The sequence below is a fragment of the Rhododendron vialii genome, chromosome 7a, assembly GCF_030253575.1.
Source record: "Rhododendron vialii isolate Sample 1 chromosome 7a, ASM3025357v1".
Classification (NCBI taxonomy): Eukaryota; Viridiplantae; Streptophyta; class Magnoliopsida; order Ericales; family Ericaceae; genus Rhododendron; species Rhododendron vialii.
The window spans coordinates 2,844,289-2,865,741 of record NC_080563.1 but is presented as its reverse complement, the minus strand read 5'-3'; the positions used below and the strand labels follow the sequence as shown (position 1 = coordinate 2,865,741).

The 21,453-nt window shown below is 38.5% G+C and overlaps 1 protein-coding gene across 5 annotated transcripts; it reads right to left on the bottom strand.

Moving 5' to 3' along the window:
* Positions 1–372: 372 nt before the first annotated feature.
* LOC131332293 (putative protease Do-like 14) lies at positions 373–17,536 on the bottom strand. Of its 5 annotated transcripts, none has more exons than XM_058366438.1 (11): positions 17,397–17,480; positions 17,227–17,302; positions 17,003–17,074; positions 16,657–16,796; positions 16,284–16,564; positions 15,486–15,546; positions 14,699–14,829; positions 14,357–14,474; positions 13,501–13,593; positions 9,730–9,854; positions 373–1,504 (listed from the first exon to the last, which is right to left on the bottom strand). In XM_058366438.1, the coding sequence occupies exons 1-11, from the start codon at positions 17,448–17,450 to the stop codon at positions 1,471–1,473; spliced, it is 1,185 nt and encodes a 394-aa protein (XP_058222421.1). In that variant the 5' UTR covers positions 17,451–17,480; the 3' UTR covers positions 373–1,470. The 5 variants fall into 5 exon arrangements, with proteins under 5 accessions (XP_058222421.1, XP_058222424.1, XP_058222420.1 ...); XM_058366437.1 differs by lacking the exon at positions 373–1,504 and adding an exon at positions 8,500–8,839 and having other exon boundaries at positions 17,397–17,536; XM_058366440.1 differs by lacking the exon at positions 373–1,504 and adding an exon at positions 8,500–8,839 and having other exon boundaries at positions 17,227–17,305; positions 17,397–17,520.
* Positions 17,537–21,453: the final 3,917 nt, after the last annotated feature.

The window sequence follows — 21,453 nt, the reverse complement described above, 5'->3', positions numbered from 1 at the left end:
TAGAAATCCAGCCCCCAAAACCTGTTGGAACAACCAGTCATCACATTTCTTCGGCCAAAAAGTTTGATAGATCTGTTGCGCTGAGAGAGAGAGAGAGAGAGAGAGAGAGAGAGAGAGAGAAGAAGAAGAAGAAGAAGAAGAAGAAGAAGTTGTAAAGAACTACTGAAACTTCTGGAACTCTCTCTCTTGTAAAAGCCAGTCCTTTGACAATTCTTAGCAACATCAGTGCTTCCCTTACGGCTGATGCTTTGGGGCCACTTGTTAAAGAACACTGTCTGATAGTTGAAGAAAATCAACCATTGGTCTCAACATTCTGTCCACCACAGGGTGGTTCTTCTGGTGATGGTACTATCAGCAAATACACAAATGGTATTTCCGGCAAAAATGAAGGACGAGGAAAAATATAAATGAGCAAATCAAGAAGAACAATATGTTTTCTAAATCAACTTACAAAATAACTAGACGACACAAAAATTAGACCGATATTCAAACACCATGAAGCAAAGTCTTTCTATTTTTCTTCCTACCCATACTAGAAGTTAATTACATCACATGCAGTCAGTTAGTCTTCACAAAATGGAGGTAGAGCAAACTGCTGATCTCTAAAAACCCAACTTCCTCCTCCTACTCCTTTTCCTTTTCCTTCAAATATGGTCTCCAGCCTGTAGATCTCCCTCTCCCTCTATTTGTTTCTTACACAAGTTCACGAATTTCTTCAAAGGTCGCGGGCGTATAGCAAAATCAAAGTGGCGAGTGAGAAAAATCAACCCTAACACTCTCCCACGGGAGTCGAACACTGGAGCCCCATGAGACGTAGACAAACCATTCATATTGTTTATCTGGATGAAGGATGACTTTTCGGGGGTAGGATACTTGCTATAGTAAATCTTTTTCTTGAGAAAGGGAACTTCTTCCTTCAGCTTCTTAGGATGACCCACGTCACCTTGAATAATACTAAAAGCAAGCCTATCTGGATGAGCTATGGAATACAACCTCATCCCAAAATGAAGAACTGAGCTGCAACCAAATTCGCAAAACAACCCTGGAGAACCATGTGCTCTAGTTCTGATAATGGCCAAGTCATAGTTGGTATCATAAAGATACACAGAAGCATCCTGAAACTCCTCATCATTCCATCCCCGAATACTTACTTCAAACTCCCTAGGCACTAAATGTGCACAAGTCAGAATAAATCCATGTTCGTTAATTACAACACCCGCGCCGTAAAGACTCCCGTCATCCAACAAAGTCTCCTTATCCTCCTTCTCTTCTTCCTCTTCCTCTTCCCCTTCTTCCCCTTCCCCTTCCCCTTCCTTTTCCTCTTCCCTATCCTCTTTTTCCTTTTCCTTCTCCTCCTCCTTTTCCTTTTCCTTTCCCTTTTCCTTATCCTTATCCTCCTCCAACAACTTAGGAGGCTTAGACTGAACAACCACCACAACCTGCCTCATCTTCTTATACAACTTTGGTAAGTTAACCATTCTTACTGGTAGGGATGCTCCAAAAACTGCACAAAACCCAAGCAAAATGAGATACAATTAAGAATTATCATAGCTAGAAACGTGAATTATCACCCATGAGAGTGCTATGTAATGATATGTAAAATGTTCCTATTTATGCAATCAAATGGCAGAACTTTTTATCCATGTAGTCAACTAAAGTAGTTTGCAAGCACTTAACTGCATTTCCAAAACTAAGCAGCAAAACTGCAGTCCAGAAACCAAGTATAATCACAGTTTCATACCAGTTCAGAATACAGCAACAAACAGCACAAAAGACAGCATTAAAACTGCACTACAACTGGACTACATGGGCACTAAAAATCTGCACTAGAACTGCAATTCAGTATAAAAAAACCTGCACTAAAGCTGCTGTAAAACTTTCAAAAATTGGTCAAAAAGTGCTCTAAAAACCGCCCTACTCTTCAGTTCAAACACACTTAAATACCAGTAAACCGGCAGAAAACAAGACTACAAGTGCAGAAAACAAGTCTCAAACTGCAGAAACCAAACTGCACTTGCTGTACCAATAACCAAGAGTTCCAAACAGCGTTTTCAAACACCAAACAGCATTTTCAAAAACAGAAACCAACAGTTCCAAACAGTTCACTATGAAACACTTGCAGCACTTCCAAAAGCCAACATACTAACAGTGCAACTTTGTAAGTCTTAAACCAAAGGGAACCAAAAGCCAACATAATAGCTATTCCACCATACAAAAAAACTAACAAATTAATGGTTGAAAACAGTTGGCCTATTACTGCTAATATAAATATAAATAGACTAGGTAGAAGAGCCTTGGTACCAGTGCTGACCCTTCCTTGACCTGCCTTGACCTCTACCTTGGGTGCCAGTTGATGTACTCCCTTGACTTGTAAAAAAGCCCCGAGAGTGTGACCAAATAATAATCAAGTACAAGAATAAAAAAATGGCACTAAAATCCTACTTGTTGAACTAAAAAATTGGCAGCAGAATCCGACATGTTAAAACTGAAAAATTGTAATGTTCCCAATAGTGGTCAAAAAACAATCAAAGAATACAAAATAACACAAATCCCCAATAATCGGGTATTGTATCAGCTTGTATTTTTACCTATTATAATCGGAAAAACACAAAGGCCCAATAATCACGAAACCCAAACAAATGCTTTTACCTACTGTAAAAAAACCTTCATTATCAGTTCAAAATCGAGGTTGGTTGGATTTATACCTGTAAGCTTTCAATCAAACTCCTTCAATTTCGTCAAATCCTTCGTTCTAACTTACTGAAGGGCATCACTTCTGTGTGTGTGTGTGTGTGTGTGTGTGTGTGTGTGTGGCGGCGGTTTTGGGACAGGTACGTGCCCTAACTTACTGAAGGGCATCACTTCTGTTAACAGCGTTACCCCCTTACCCTTTTTGGACAGACGAGGGTGTGTGAGTGATGTATTTTCATCACTTCTGTTTTTTACGGGAGAGGGTCCAGTTTTGATTTTTTTTGATTTTTTATTTTGGATTCACATCAATAATCGGAACAGTTTATTGTATAAAGCTCGTCGATTTTTTTTTAAGTATAATAAAAATCAAGTTCGTTGAATTCCGATAAATAGCCAATTGAAACACATTTATCTTTGAAAAAATGCACCAAGCATACTAAATTAAACTCATTTGTATCAAGATAAATGTGTTCGTGGTTTTCAAAACATGCTTTTTTTTTAACCAGTAGGACGGTAATTTTTTATATACTTCATTTTCTATTGACCTTCGTACCGTAATCTGTTCCCCTTGTCTAACAAAAACTAACTCCATTTTTGAGAGACACCCATATGCACACATGCAGGGCCGGCCCAATGGGGAGGCCCAAGAGGCCACCGCCTTGGGCCTTCACATTTTGGGCCAAAAATTGGGCACCCCTTTCCTAGATAAGTATATATATTTTCTGTGAGTAATTATAATACAAATTCCTTTGATGGTTCAATGATAAAGTGTTTGCTCTTTTACATAAGTTGCCTAGGTTCAAATCCTGGTAAAGTGTTTGCTCTTTTAATTTATCGACCGATACGTAACGTTTTAGTCTACATGAACCAATCATTTTGATTTGATCGAATTATAGTTTGTGTTATCTTTATCTGCTTATGTATCAAGTGATATCGATTGTTTTCTGTGTGGACCGATACAAGGTCTGGCCTATCGATCCCTAAACACATATATTCTTTAGGATAGGAGAGATAAGTATATAGGAATTAAAGGCTTAATTAAGAGCTACTAGTAAGTTGAGCAAGAGTACTGTGTTGTTGGGGACACTTGGGGTTGGTTAATTAGCAGATTAAAGAGCAGCTAGTAATAGTGATTTGATCGATCAATTCCCGGCAGCTGTGGTTCACAATCATGTAATTAAATATAATCAGGACAAGTGTTTTTCAACTTAATTCTCAAGTTCTTATATTTTCTTTTTTCTATACACTCGGCCTAATTCCTGCTTTTTTTACTCCAAATGCTCTCCTTGTTTCATCGGAAAATAATGTTTTGGGTACAAGGAAAATAATTACTACTACTATTTTACTTTATTTTCATATTACTCTATCTGACGAGAACTTATTATCATTAAGAAAAATTAAAATAAAAGACATGGAAGACATTGAAAAGAAGTCTAAATATTATACTCTTGTCTTTGTAAAGAGAAGGGCTGGGTTTTCATTGGGTGGCAATTGAGTTTTGGGGAAAGAGAAATTTTTATATAATTAACAGGGAAAGCCTAATCTTGAAAGTTGTTTTCCTTATTTTTCTTAAAAGTTAGGAATATATTAGTATTAATTTTCAACAATCAACGGAAAAATATTATTTCTCAGAAATTCCTTGTGTTCTCTTATTTTCCTGTGAAACAGGAAGAACCAAAGGGTTTGAAAGGAAGGGAACGTACAAATGTCAAATGAATTACTAGCCCTGTTAATTATTTAAAAAATTATTTACTAGCCCTGTGAATTACTAGCATGTTTATAACCCACTAAGTCTACTTCTAAATTTCATAACCCCTCTAGTCCACTAATATAGTTATATAACCTAATAACTCCAATTTACTGAAAAAGAGATATTTTTCAAGACCAAAAAACCCTCCTATATAACATATGGAGAGAGAAACCCTAGATCACAAAACAGATTTGAGCCTCCCCTCTCTCCCTCCCTCTCTCTCTCTCTCCTCTCTCTCTCTCTCAGAACGGATCTGTGTGAAAGACGACGGTGAGCAAGACGACGCTGGACCCCGCAATAACCCCGAGCACGACCCCGGTTTGTTTCTGCTTTCTAGTGGATCAAAAGAGGATGATGAGGCGGAGCAAACCGGTGGCGAGCGTGGCTAACATGAGGACGGCAATGAGGTTTTGTTACATCCCAGATAGAAAAGTTAGGCCAGAAACCTTTTGGTATCTCCATCTCTGTTCTCTTTCTCAAAATTTCTCAACCTCCATCTCCATATTTGTATTTTTCACATGTATGTACATACAATACGTTCAGGTATTGGGAATTTTGAAAGAATCTTTGTTTACATGGAATCCATGATGAATTGAGGGGAAGGAATCTACCTTTAGAGTTTTTATTCTTAGTTTTTGTGCAAATAAAACCCGACTTGAGGGGAATTGGGTAGGTTTGTTTTCTTGACTGTGGAGTTTTTTCTCATCAGACTATCAGCCTCATAAATGGGCCTTTGTGGTAGACGGAATGAGGCGCTCCTCCTCCGATTGTAGTTTCAGTAAATCATATAATGTTATTCAGCTTTTACATAAATGCGCTTTAAAGTTGGTTTGTCTATCGTATTAAGAAGGTTGATTCAGTCATTTATTTGTTTTTACTGGAGAGAAATCTGGAGTAGTAAAAATAAAAAATATAATATTATAAGAAGGTTGATCCGGTCTATTGTTTGTCCCGTGTCCCGTTATCATCAGATTTGAAGGTTTTTGAATAAATACATAAGGTTATATCTGTGTTTTTTCTATGGTTAGAGATCTTAATTTTTTTGAATAAATATATAAGGTTATATTTGTGCTTTTTATCAATCACCTATTGATTTGGTCCGCGCAGCGGCTTTTCCGACTTACTTCTAATATATTTGGAGTTTTTTGAATAAATATACAAAGTTATATGTGTGTTTTTTCTAGGACTAGACATATAAGGTTGGAACAGGTTGTGTTTTTTGAAAAAATATATAAGGTTATATGTGTGTTTTTGTTATTATTTAATGTCATTTTTTTAAAACATTCTCAGTAGAGAGAGATATAATAATATATAACGTTATATTGTTATATATGACCTTTTGTATCGTGTAGTGTTATATATGAGTTTCTGTCATATATAACGGTATATACTCCGTTGTTGATCACTTATTGAATTGGTCAACGTAGCGGCCTCTCCGACTTATATGTGAAAATATGTGATTTGACTAAGATATAATGTTATATATTCTATTTTTTTAGTGAGATTTAGAACTACAGAAGCTCAAATATAATGTTTTATGTTATGTTTTTTTTTTTTTGCGATATTTAGATATTCAAAAACTCACATATAATGTTATATTTTTGTATGGACCAGCATATAACGTTAAAGACTAAAAACAAAAAGAAGAAAAAAATGTTGCATGTTAGAAATTTTTTGCCACACATATAATGTTGTATGTTAGAAATTTTTTATCATTCATATAACGTTAAAAAATCAATACAAGAAAAATAGAAAAAAACAAAAAGAGAAATTTGTCACATATATAACGTTAAATGTAAAGTACAGCGGGTTCAATAAAAAAATCAAGAAAAATGAAAAAATACGTTTTTTGTTACACATATAACGTTATATGTGGCGTGATGGCAGTGGCTACAATGGTGGTGGCAGCGGCGGCGGCGACGGCTTGATTGCAACAAAAACAAAAACAAAATGAAAAAAAATACATTTTCGTTTTAGCCAAACAAAGCCCTTGTTTCTTAGGTGGGGTATTTTTGTCATTAAAATTATTAGTGGACTTAGTGGGTTATGAAACTTAGAAGTGGACTAGATGGGTTTAGAAACTGCTATAGTGGACTTATGCAAAATTCTCTCTTAATTATTTCATCCAACACGAAAAGGAAATAGATCGAGGTAGGAGATTATGTAAAATAACACGTACGTAAACACGGAATTGGCATAGACTGAACAAATTCTGAGTGTCAATTACTACGGAGTAGTAGTTTTCTACAAAACTGAGAGTTCTTGTCAGAAGACTCAGAACATCCTGCCATCTCAGGGTTCGTTTCGTTTCTAGCCAGATTTCACAGCGATTATTTTTCTTTCTTGGTACCATAAGTATTATCAGTTCAATTTGCAAATTTGAGAGAGGAAAAAAAAAAATGTAATTTCTTCCCAGCAAAGTGACAATGGCGCCAGTATATTGGGTCATGTCATGTTATCTTCAAAAGAGAAAAGAAGAATCATAGTGGATGGGGCTTGGAAATCATTTTTATTGATTGCTTGAATGCTATAAATATAAATTTGCAGCTAGCAGAGCGGTCTGATTCTCACTATGCAGACAGATTTTTGTTGCACCACCTTCGTCAAGAAATTTCAAAGTTCCTTTTTTTGCAGGATAAGCAAGGTTAATCGTAAAGTTGTTCATCCAGCCCACTGTGGGCGATGATGTCATCTACTACCTCTACAGTTGCAAGGGAGAACACCTTTTTGATCTGGAGCTATTATTGATCTGGAGCTATTACGGATCTTCAAGCTCAGTTTTTATAGCTCCTTTTTGTTTGTATACATATATCTGTTGTGTTTTGGTTTCCTTTGTAAACTGTTTATTATATGATCTATGCATTTCTTGCTTTACTCCAACAACAACAACAAATGTCATATACTTATTTCATTAGCTTCTCCTTGACGAGACGAAGACAACAGTGCAAGTACGACGACGATCCGACGAATGGGTGGACCACACGTGCTGCCGGAAGTTGAGCAAGTGAGATCTACTCTCACCCACACGCCTCACTCTCTCCCTTTCTCACGGAATCTTGCCACTTTTGACGAGAAACAGAACTGGGGTGTGAGGGGGTTCCTGTCTTCCTCCTTCTCTCACCCTCTCTCGCCTTCTTCTGGGCCTTCCAAACGAAGGAGAGAATCACTTCTCCCTCCGTCCTCTTTCTTTTCTCTCGAAATCCCCAGTTTCAAACAAGCTATAAATGCCTTAAGTTCTCAACAAAAAATGAGGGAATTGGATCTAAAAAGCCATTCCGATTGTTACTTGCTAGGTCAAAACTTTTATCCCCACTGTAACCAACTCCCATTGCAACAAAAAAAAAACTCCTGAGACCACTGGAGGTGCACAGGAACTGTCCTAGAGCAGCCAACTAGAACTTCTAGCTCTAGAGAAGGCAGCCTCTCTTGGGCATACATTGGGTCTCCAATCTAAAAAAGATCCAAACTAGAGTTAGGTGGACATTTTTTTTTCAATTGCTAATCAACCACGTTGTCGTTGGTGCTGGTGCATGATTTTGTTCACCCACCATCAAAGTGGATGAATATTTACTGCTCTAATTTGTGGACACCATAAAAGCGGATGAATATTATCTACTGCTCTAATTTGTGGACAAAGCACGATATGTTATTTGTACATGTGAGAGTCACACTTTTTAGTAGGAAGCACACTTTCTCCACTGTTGAGAGTTAGATGTGGGTAATGTTGATAATTGCACTCGGAGTTGAGCGTGGTAATACCAGAACATGATATTACTATTACACACAATATATACTCTTTAGCTTTTATTCACATAAAGCACAGAATGTCGCCTCCCGCCAGGATCACCTCCTCCATTCTCCTGTTTCCTTTACTTCAATACCCAAAATCTATAATTGTGACATACAAGTAGAAGGGAAAGTAGAAGGATGATCCTCATTGGGTTTGGGTGTAAGCTGAACATGGATGGCAGTGCCAAGGGCAATCCTGGGCAAGCTGGAATTGGTGGTGGTGTCCGATCAGAGATCATAGAGGATATTGGAAGGAAGCAAAAATTCTATTGGAGAAAATAAATACCATATTTCAAATATCTCAACATATGCGGAAAAATTGGGCATTACCGCATTAGTCTACATACATCATGCATCAATCCACCAAGAAAAATTCCATTCTTGACACCTGTAGCCAAACCTCCCAACAAATAAATACCACCCAAACTTAAAAGCAAAACAAAGTTGAATGTGCCCAAAGCGGACATCACTTTCAACAGTGCCCAGGATCTATGTTCATACATTTCCAGTTCCAACAAAACACCATTCCAGGAAGAACATGTTACCCACGGAGAAGCCATTTAATCTAGCGTTCTAACCTTAACCCAATTTATCTTGGGGACAGGCCATCTGAGACAAGAAGTCAAAGTACAAAATCAAAGGAATGGAATAAAAAACCTCCAACCAAAAACACCACCTCGTAGCAGAGAAAAGTGAAAACAGTTTATCCAATACCGAATGAAAAAAAAAAATCTGACTTATCGAATAAAACAGCTTAAAATCAGCTTGCAGGTCATACTGAAGCTACATATTTAGAACTTTAAAATTTTCCCCTACATGTTAAAAATAAGGGAAACTTTACATGGACTTTAGGGTGACATTCACATATTAAATATGTCGAGGTATCTTCCACAATTAAAAGCGTGAGGACGACATTCTAACCCGTATTAAAATACTGTGAGAGCAATCCAATTTACCCTCCATACCAAATATAAAGACAAAACCATCGAAAGAACAAAACGAACAGGTTTGACAACAACAAAAAAACACATGAATTCCTACCCATTTTACCACAAATATATGAGTACTGCTATATACACCGACCATTTTGGACCGAAACCGTACCGACGGCCGCGCGCGGCCGTCTCCGGCCACCGGACGGCCGATCCGAGCCGTCCAAAAATTTTAAAAAAAAAAACCGAGGGGCCTAGCGCGGGAATCAACGTCATCCGATGTGTGTAGGGTGCTTGATCTAAACACCCTATTTTTCGTGTATATATGTATACACGAAAAATAGGGTGTTTAGATCAAGCACCCTACACACATCGGATGACGTTGATTCCCGCGCTAGGCCCCTCGGTTTTTTTTTTTAAAATTTTTGGACGGCTCGGATCGGCCGTCCGGTGGCCGGAGACGGCCGCGCGCGGCCGTCGGTACGGTTTCGGTCCAAAATGGTCGGTACACATAGGATTTTCCCAAATATATGTAGACAAAACAAAAACTGCATGCAAAATATTTACCTATTTAGTTCATCGGGGCTAGTCTGATCAACGAAAACTTTCAGATTCAAATGAGCAGCACTTGATTCTCTCATCACAACCACCTCCATAGACTTCCCAACCTTTTTCCACATTACATCATAGAACTGATACACACAAGGAAAGATTGAACCAACAATCGGAGCATAGTAAAGTGGTAAATGAGTAACTGAAAGGAAATAAGTTCAAAAAAATACAAAGAACAAGAAAATATACAAGGTTCATAGTGGATAAGCAAAACAGTTATTGGCAATATCTAGGCGCCAGAGGGGCCACTCAAGCACTTCATGGGGCCCATAATTTGCTACCTTGACAACTCATACTAGACCATCCACGCCACATGGGAAGCTTTTAGTACCCAACGATTCAAAGGAAGATAGCTCATAAGAAATTTGTCATTTTCATTTAGTTGAAATACAATAGCAGTGTGACTGAATACCTAATGCGTAGTTGAAATCGATGCTACAAGGACAAGGACAAAATTCCCTGATTATAATCATAAATTTGCCTTCAAAAGTTTTTTTGTTCAGTAAGTCATGCTACACCAGCCTGGCCCGATTTTCCTCTTGATAACCACTGTAGCCTGCGGGTAAGTTGGATGGGTAATCAGAGTGGCCACTCTTGAAGCCTAAGATCACAAGGAGGTGGACGGTGAAGAACCAAGCACCCTAGGGAGCAGAGAGGGAGGTAGACCCAAGCGGGGAATATAGACGAGAGAGCCTTTTTTTGAGAAACGTGCAATAATAATGTGATGGTGCTAAACTCACCATTTCCTTATACAGGTAATTGTTGGGATACTCGGCGGCCTTACATTGGCATGTATATAAGGTGATACTAAGTGCTATGGCTGGAGAGTCGCCCCTTCTGCTCTAAGAGTGGTCAAGTCAGAGTCCCACTGGTGCGGAACCTACAGCCACGCCAACTTTGTCACCGAGGATTATTTGTGACATAAGTATCTTAAAGATCAATACGCAATTTTAAATGAGTTATAGTTTTAGTAGTATCCTTTGATTTTTGTTCTGCTTTGTTGCCTTTTATGATTAGGATTCTTAGATTCTAGTTTCTTATTTGTTAGGGTTTCTAGCCTATAAATAAACGGCTTTGGTATTGTATATGCAAGAGTACATCAATGGAAATGTTAGCTAAGGTTGTGGCCTTGTGTTAGTGTTGGCTCTCTGTCCTAACTCCCTTACCCCTGTCCCCTCCTCACCCCTCCAAGTTCTCCATCACCCACGAGGAGGACCAAGCTGACAGGACGAACCACTGGCCCAGCCTCCAAGCGCAAGTCCTCCAAGTGATCCCAAGAGATCGATGCATCATCCCTACGCCTAGACCTTGCAGCCAGCCTAGGGGTCTTCTTAAGAGTTCCATCGATTGAGGTTACCGAATTCCCCGACCAACCCCTTTGCTCCCACTCATAATCCTTGCTCTCCGCTCCCACTCTCAATCCTCTCTCTCACGAATATTAGTAGTACAGCTTGTTTATGAAGGACACTCTACCGCTCCACAAATCTTTTACATTTTTACTTAGCACCCGATTGTTGCTTGCTTGAGAGAGGAGAAATGTGAATCTTTTTAAGTAGAAACCCCAGTGGATGGGACTCCCTGGAGTGGGACAACCACTGGTGGGAGGGTTCCCTCCAAGCAGGAACCCCCAGGCAGGGGGATCCATCCCATGATTAGGTAAGGTTCCCTTCAGGTAGAGACCTCTGAGAGCGGGAGGGGACCGCATGAGTAGGCAGCATTTCCCTTAGACAGGTGTCCGTGTAGTTGGGAGAGAGATCATAATTGAGCGTGTGCTAATAGCCTAATTGGTACCTGCGGGCTAGGGTGTGCACTAAGTAAATGGTTGTACCTACAGCCACCAATGTACAGCATCTTTTATAAGTCTTATAGAAATCATGCTTTGACTTTACACGCTAGAGGTCATGTGAATTAATAAAATTAAGGATCTTTCATTGGTTAGGGCCTCCAGCGAGTTACGACAGACTTAGAATAGGTCAAATCTTTGATGATTCCAGTACCTAAGAATGATTTGCGAAAACTTCTGGATAGTATCCTACATCTAAACTGAATTCAATCTTTTTAAACATAAAGAATCTCTTTCTAGTTGCTCTGTTACCATTAAAAATCCACAAATTAGCCACCAATGTATAATCCCAAAGCTTGAGAGTTTATGCTAAATCATCAGATGAAGCGCTTTTGTATGAATCTATGAGATGCTCCAATCATCAGACATAGAAATGGGTTACAGCTCTTCTAGAGAGAGAGAGAGAGAGAGAGAGAGAGAGAGAGTCTTAATTTTTCCAACAGCTGTCAAATTCTAAAGGCTATAAAGGTCTTCTTGAACAGTGTTATTCCAGCGGATAAAAAAAAAAAGTGTTATTCCACCTCTTTGATATTATTATTATTGCCTTTTCATGGAATCTGCTATTTCCGAAAAGGTTGTCGTCTGATATTATATACCCCCCAGACCATCTGTTGCAATTTTCCCTATATTACTGGTGATAATATAAAAAGGTTTTCTTACCCCCATTGCTATTACCATAACTACTACTACTATCGCAAAACAATGTTACTGCTAGTAATAAATCTTACAGTTACTACTAAGATCATTATAGCTATAGTCCTGCTGTTGCTCTAGACTAGTATGGGAATTATGGTTGCTACTTTTATCATTAGCACTCTCATATTATCACTAGGAGTTTGCGCACACATGTGATTTTATTTAGATGTATAGATCACACAAATTTGATAATTGAAGCAATTTTTCGCTAGTTCCTAATCCTAATTGGTAGGGGACATGAAAATAACATTAAATATCACTTTCCATTTTTCCCTCCAGGTTATCATAAAGCATCCAACTCAAAACCAATTGGCAGTGAGTAGAGAGGCTGCCCAAGCTCATATACTAGTTGTGGAGGCAACAACGAGCAGATTTGGGAAAATACCTAATAACCATTAATAAATATTCTGCACCTAATCTGTTGGGATGACATGTATAATGCTAGTTGCTGATGGCAATGCTAATGTCAACAACAATGAAGCACAGATACCGCTACAGGGTACAAAATATGGAAAATCTTCAAAAATAAGCTACGGGTACAGCGACGACAATATTATTTTTATTTTTTGAATAAATCTCTTATGTTTACATATAATAAATATAAACCTATTTTACAAGCAAAAAGCAACATACAGTAAAATGCCAGAAATGTCTTCCTTTCCATCTTCGTTGAGAGAGAGAGAGAGAGAGAGAGAGAGAGAGCAAAGTGGCTTGAGGCAATCCAGCTTTGAGCTCTAGGACAACTATTGTCATATTCTCCCTTTATAGGAAGATAAATTACATCAACAACCCTTAGAATTACACCTGGAAGCCTTTCGTTTAAGAACATTACAAAAAAATCCCCAGCATATCCAAAAAATGTACCGATTTTCCTACCCATGGCGTACCGCAGCCATACCCATACTGTGAAACGTACCCACACGTTTTTGCCGTACCGGTACTCGTATGGCATCATTTCCGGAGTACTCGTGCTTCATAGGTCAACCATAATGAGGATGAAGATAGTCATGGACTCATGCTTATATTTCATACTCCTAAGGAGAGAGAGTTTGATATCCTTTGGCCTTTGGTAATAGGTTGGTTGGGATTAGGGTAAAGTAGATTCTTTCAACATGTTACCAAAAAAACCAAAAATTTCATACTCAAACAGGAAAAGAATTGTAAGAGCAATGAAAAAAGTGATGTACCTCCAAAAACCCATGAACAAACTTTTTTCCACATTGAACAATAACATCACCCCGGCGTATTCCAGCTTGTTCAGCAGGGGACCCTTTTATAACCTAGTCAATAGTTTTGAGGATTAGGTAGACACAATTAATAGGAATATCTCAATAAACAAGTTACAAGCATGGATACATCCAAGCGCACATACTAGACACACTTGGCAATTTATTCTCATTTTCAAAATACTCCCGCCGCCCTATATTGCTGGTCCTCTATTCTATTTTTGGATGTTCCAAAATGTATGTCTCTAGTAGAAAGTCAAAGAATAAGTTCGTAATTTTCTGAAACAATTCCTAATAAATAATGGCTACTACTACATTTCAAAGGGAGAAATACATGGCCAATGTAGTAAAGAACACATCCCAGGACATTAATTGCGTGTTCCCTTAAAACGTTGGATTCCCATAACGGACCAGCAATAGGGACGGAGGGAGCACTAATTTAGTCATTTATCATATCTATCAATCAAACAGTCAAACACTTCAAAACCATGAATGACGTAGAAAAAATTATTGAACACAAAGACAACAAAGCAAGCAATTAGCATGGAATTACAAGGAAAAATATCAACATTAAACTGATAAATAACTGCTACTTTTATTTCATGCTTAGCATTCTGCTTGAAAACTACACAGAGTTGAACAACACAACTAAAGTTGATATGGCCCACAGAAATAAATTTAGCAGCTACTGCGACACCTATTCTAGATGTGCAGACATATTTTTTGTATTTTTCTTAATGTTGTCGAACATCCTAAAATTAGATTCTGCCCCAAGGAATCAACATCCATCTAAAACAAGGTTTACCAGAGAACATACCTCATCAACAAGTACACCTTCTGAGATACTGAACTTTGAGATAACTTTTTCCAACTTGCCTAGGGGGGCCGCATAGAGATTACTTAGTGCCATGCCAATCCAAGGTCGACGGGATTGCCTATGCCATGATACAAATCATTAGACCATCAAAAACATTTTCATGATGGTTTTGTAAATCATTTATAAGGCAGCTAGTTCATAGGAGATCTAACAAACTTCAAGACTACAATTTCTCTTTCTAGGGAGAGTACAAGGGAGGGAGAGGACTTATAATTGAGGAAATCCAGGAACATACAATAAGCAAATGTAAAAATGTGGGAGCCAAGTTGACTTGAAACGTACCGATTTTTTTTAAATTGCTCCAAGCATTTGGAAACTATGTTGATTGGCAGAAAAGGGGTATAGTTATCACCATAAAAATTGACTCCAATGACTTCTCCATGACGATTGATAAGGGGTCCCCCGATACCAGTCTAGCAAAAAATAACAATTAGTTGAAGTGTTGCTGTAAACACGTACTATCTCCGTCTCATATTGATGATCTTGTATTCTGTTTCAGGATGTCCCAAAATGTATGTACGTATGAAAACTGAAAAGTCAAAAGCAAAACTCTTCTCGTTTTCCAAGTTTATCACGTGAAACAGGAGTAATATTGAAAACCAAGGTTTGAATTTGAACTTGGGTGCATTAACTGCATGTTCCCTTAAAAGTGGAATTCTCCATAAGGGGCCAGCGATATGGAAAGGATAAAGTATAATCTATTTAAATAAAACCAATAGCACAGGGGCAGATTGCAGTTCACCAAGTATGATCTACATTCCATCACAATTCTTGCCTAAATGTAGACTATGATTTTATATAAGTAGGTGGACTTGGGGCTGGTTATGGAGGTAAATGCCAACTCCAGCCCGAAAGCCTAAGCGGGTTTGAATTAAATAACAAATCCGGCCCTAACCCTATTGAACTATTACCAACTCCGTTCCAATAGGGGCAAGGAGTGTGGCAGGTTTCCTCTACTCCGCCTCTACCGCTAAATGCAGAGCACGTGGCATATCATCATTCTCCATTAATCCAAAATTGAACACCAATATAGACATGAGAGGGGAAAAAGGGAGAGTAAAATTATTACTTGTAAAATAATGCAACTCGCCCTGAAAAGCTCTCTACAGTCAAACCTGCAAGAATCAGTACTACACAGCAAGAAAAGAGAGCGTGTAAGTAATCAACAAGGCAATTATAGGCCCCGTGACCAACCGAAAATAATGGGAAAAAAATGACGCGAAATAGAGGTAGTGGACACTCTACAGGAATCCTGCAATTTGAGCTTTGTACAACTCTCTGCCCTGGGGGTGTTCAGGGTCCGGATTGGTTCGCTTTCATGGTAAATTCAGACCAAACCAATACCTACAGTTCCACATTTTTAGAACCGAATCAATCCGTGAAACCCTTGGGACAGGACCAATCCGAACCACTAGACAACGGTTCGATTCTGGTTTGGAACCTGGTCACTTAAGACTAAGCATGATGTTGTATACACTGTGTGTATGTGTAATTAGGTTTAGACAAGTGTTATCCTATAGAATGGGTGGGGTGGGGTGGTGGGTGTGAGGTTTATTGAGTGAGGTGAATATGGGTAATTTTTGTATTGTCCTATTTGAAAGAAAAACATGTTGTATGCATTTACGGGACCATGATGGAGGGCATGAAGCCGATGTCCGGACCTTTTGAAACGGTTCTCCCATTTTTCAAACCAGAACCAAACCATCCAAATATAAAACCTAACCGTCCAGTTTAAATCAGATTGGACCGGTTTAACATTGAGCCGGTTTTTTGCTCCCCCCAAACTGAACATGCACTAAGACATGTCTTACATTCACTTAGCTGAGCAAGAAAACTCTTACATTTAAAGTAAGTCTACATTGTGTACCTGAATTCGCCACGAGCATACCATAGCCGGGGTGCACCATTAAAGCGGCCAAGGGCTACAACCACGTCTCCAGGACGAATTTTAAATGAATCCAAGTGACGCTGACTCTGCAACGATGTGGTCTCACTCGGGAACATTGAGATGTTGTCATCCAAAGGTCCAAGATTGGCGGTAGGCAATGCTACATCAGATGTGACATTGATAGTAGCAATGTTGAAATGAAAATCATGAGAGGACACATATCCCTCAAAAAATTTATCATCTCCTAGATACACCTTAACCTGCCAGCATACAGAGCCAATATTCTTAGCTCATTGAAAACAATTAAGCAACATCTTATTGCACCCAATACTTCTATAATGAGAATAACAACCTTAATGTCATCTTCTATGGCATTTGATTCCCAAGATGATCTAAGGAGGGTAGCAGAAGTCAAAATCGTACTGATGTACGTTCCATTAACATCCTCACATCCGATAATAGTCCCAGAGCCCGTAGTCATCAACTCCCCACCTGGACATTGACCATAATATAAGTACATGTCTACATGAACATACGAGCAGACATAAGAATGAAAACTGGTACTCTAGTGTAATGTCAATTAGTAAAGTTCACTAAATAAGCAAAGTATGGGCGACATATCAGTTCATCTGCATACAAGAAGAATGCTATGCATGGCACATACACGAAGGGCGCATAATAATGTGGAATATACCTACCTGCATATGTTATTATAGCGACAACAGCAGCAGACGCTTCCAAAATAGCTCCTTTGATTTCAGTAGAAATAACTAAGTCCATGTTAATCAAATATAAGGGTTAGACTTTTCCCCAAAAGTATGCAGCTTAGGTATGTATTCATCTCATTAAAAGGAAATCAAAAAATGATTAAAAAAAAAAGTTCAAAGGAAATCTCTTTTAAGCAACCCAAATTTTAACCTACCTTGAGATTTAGGGCGTCTCGGGAAACCGAATCCTACTCGCTGACAACCAGCAAGCCGCCTCCTCTTTTGGAGAGTCTACTGCCAACATATAAATTGATTCTCAGGTAAGTAATTCAATTAGTTTACAACTAAAAAATGGATGGGCTTGATGGATCTCAATAAAACATACCTTAGCAACTCGTGCAGCAGATGGGATTTGATGGTGGTCTTCAACGATTACCATCTCTCTCTCTCTCTCTCTCTCTCTCTCTCTGTATTCTTCGATGGCGGAGGAGTCCGGGATTCGTTTTATACAGAGAGAGATAGACTGTTTCAATCGAGGACTGCCTCATTTTTTGTTAAAATATAGACCTAGTTGCTTTTCTTTTTCGATCGAATTTTAATATAATCGGAATCTTTTAATGTAATTACATCGTAATTTTAAATTTATTTGGTAGAAATCAGAAAAATAAATTTATTTGGTAGAAATCCAAAAAAAAAAAAAGCCGAAAAAGACTTCTTCCGAATAATTTTTTATTAAACAATTCAATAAAAAAATTGCTCAAATCAAATATTTTTCGATCATTTTTTTTTCGATTCCTGCAGATACACTGTGACAACATAGAAATGCCATGGCGATGATGTGACATCTTACAATGACCATATGGATTAACCAAAAATTTGTTTGATGTACATCAGAGTTGTTCATGGGCGTTTATGTGGTTTTTGTTCCAAGAGGAGTTTTCTTTGGTAATCCGCTCCCATGCCGGAGACCGGATAGTATTAAGTTTATATATTAATCAAAAAATTGAACCAACCGACGCTACAGAACAATTTTTTGTTTTGGACTGTTTTATAAGTAGTACTAGTCGTAAGTTGGTTCGGTTCGGTTCGGTTCGGTTAATTTGTGGTTCGGTTTCAATTTTGGAGTAAAATGGAACTGATCGGGCCAGCCTTGGCTAGCGAAAAAATTCGTAAATAACTAAAAAATGCGTAACCATTCTATAATATATACGCATAATCATTTTGTAATGTCCCTAATTTTGGGTACGTTAAATAGACAATTTTATTGGAAACATCAAAATAGAATCTGGCTCATTATTACATCATAACTCCCATGAGAGTATTTTTATTACACAAAGGAAGGGAAACTAAGGTTCCTAACTACAGCTCCGCCTGCTCCTCCATTTTTGTCAGCTCTTCGGCTCCGAAAGCCTCCAAGGTGTACAGCTCACCCTGATCATCTACAAAGTCTGACACATTATACCAACGTCGCCCCCAGTACAATATGTCAAGGTCATCAAAGGTAACACCATAAGTTACAGGAGCTCAATAGAATAACACATACCCACTAACCAATAACTTACACGTAGCAGGTCATAGATATAGTACACAAACTCATAATTTGTTACACAACTCATGCATATTCAATATAACAATGACAAAAACACATCCACATTCTTTAATCTAACGTTAGTGTCAGTGATATCTGTGTTTCTCCTGTGCGACTCATCGTAGACCGTGTCGCATTTTCACTTTTACCAAAACAACATTTTTAACAAATCCAACCTCGGTTCTGCTGTCCCGGGCTCCCGAGTATCCTCACAATGGTTCCGTCGTACCGGGTTTTCATTGGCACACAAAAATAATTGCATTGACTCCTCTCCGCAGATAACCAAACTACAATTCAACCTCGGTTCCGCCGTTTCGAGTTTCCGAGTATCCCCACAATGGTTCCGTCGTCCCGGGTTCCCATTGGTTTTCGAAAATCGTTTTTCACGCCCAACCTCAGTTCCGCTGTCCCGAGTATCCTCACAATGGTTCCGCCATTCCGGATTCCCATTGGCACACAAAAACAATTGCATTGGCTCCTCTCCACGGATAACCAAACGACAATTCAACCTCGGTTCCGCCATTCCGACTTTCCGAGTATCCCCATAATGGTTCCGCCGTCCCGGGTTCTCATTGGGCTTTCGAAAATCGTTTTACACACCAACCTCAGTTGTGCCATTCCGGTCTCCCGAGTATCCTCACAATGGTTCCGCTATCCTGGGTTCCCATTGGCACACACACACACATCACACAATGGGCAAGTCCGGCCACATTGTGGTTTTCAAAACCACACCTTGTCTTTAACATACCCTATGTGTCATGTTTCTACTTTCTCGATTTCTCTGTCTTGTTTTCATGCAAAGACTCTGCGATAGGACTTTTCACCTAAGTAACCAATCATTCATTGTAATCTTGAAACTAAACTAGCAAGATCATCCAACTCTATATTACTTATCATGCTCATATTATCACGTAGTCATGCTTAAACATTTAGCACATAATACAAAGCATAGTATCACATGGACGGACATCTTTGGAGTGGATACCACTTATGCTTTATCACACATCAAACAAGTAATACATGCTCATAATCATCCTTAAGATCAAAATATAAATACTTTTATTCAAGTTTATATTTGGAAAATCCGTTCTTTCTTCCTCTTATGGAAGTTCAAAACAACATATGTTTTTCTGGAAAATAAAGTCGTGATATTCAATAAGTCATATTTCTTTTCAAACCTTTAGTAAAACACTTTTCAAATTCTCATGCATTCAAACAATATACACACTTCTATTTATATTTAGAGATAGCGTATACAGGACTCTACATTATACTTAGAATTAGAGAGTAAGGACATTCTACATATACTAAACTTTACACTTAGAGAAAGCGGTTAGAAGTATTCTACGATTCTTCTTAGCGGTAGGGCGGCTACGGAAAGTAAGTCGACTATCAGACGGAGTGACTTCCTACGGTAAGCTTCCAGTATATTTCTCGCGAAACTAGTTCTTGACTAAACTACTAAACTTTTTTGGATCGAGTGGTGGTTTGGTGACGGTCTTAGATGAGTTTCTTGAAGAACTCAAGAACAAAGGAAGAATAAGCAAGAACATAAGAATTTTTAGAGAGAGAAGTTAAAGGAGGGAAGGTGTGAGTTGAATGGCAAGTGAGAGGTGCTATTTATAGCAAAATGTTAGGCTCCCTCCCCCCTCTTATGGCCGGCCCCCCCTTCTCTCTTTCTCTCATGGATTTGCTCCATTGTGTTATCCAATCAAGCCTTTCAAGCATGTCATGACTTGTCAAATCCAATCTTTAGGCATAAGACTATAAGATCAAGTAGGATCTTAAGGCTTTTTAGGAAAAATCCTAGGTAATTATACCCTAGCTAAGCAAATCTTACAAGTCTAAAGATATGGTTGATTAGGCTAAAGAATAACTTCCATGTTTAGTCAATCCTAGGCTAGGTTGTAAGTCAATATATAGGGTAATCAAGGGCTAGGTTTGTAACACCCCGATTTTTCTGGAACAATATAAAATAATTTCTTAAGAAAATTTTGTTAAATATAATTTTTCAAAATAAAGGTTTAGCTATTACAATCTCAAGAAATTTTACTGATTCAAAAATACATTAACTTCAGAGCTGACTCTAGGCTTGACAAGAATCCCGAGCATACTCAATATTCGTTCCTGATATTCTTTCCTTATCGAACTGCACCATCATTGAATCATGCGCCCTCTAGCAAATTGATCGCCGAAACAACTGATTTACCGGAATACAGACGTATCTGTGAGTGATAAATCACTCAGTAGAAAAATCCAACCCAACTACCCCTCTTACTTTACAGCTAGCAAGCAAAATATAATAACGATGCAAGGAAGTAAAATAGAGAGTTTTCATAAAACAGTTTAGTACTATCCATTAACCCTACGTGAAATCTAAGATCTCATCCACGAGATCTCTTCTTCTCATATCCACTAACTATGACCGTGTCATGGAAATCCCCCTTGTTTGTCCTGCACACGGGGTTCTAAACGAATTCATCTAAGTTATGTACTTCCCGCATGAATTCATTTAAGACCATAGCAGGGGGCACGATTACCCTTTGAAACTTCTCATGGCGTACCATACGTTAGGGTCGCCAGCATACTTAAGCCACTAATTATGACCGTGTCATAGGACCTGTAGGCGGGTGAAAACAACTTATGCTTCGGATCAGTTTGGATTGCAACGGCTTATTCGTGCCTTTTCACCGGAACCCTAATTTGTCGTCAGAACCCTTAATCTGCAAAATAGACAGGGGGTGAGTGCACCTTTGCCTCTCGTGGCAAAGGCCCTCCGATGGCAAAGTTAGTATCACGTACTAGTAGAGAAATCCTAATTATCAGTAGGAAATATCGAATAATGCACCGTATT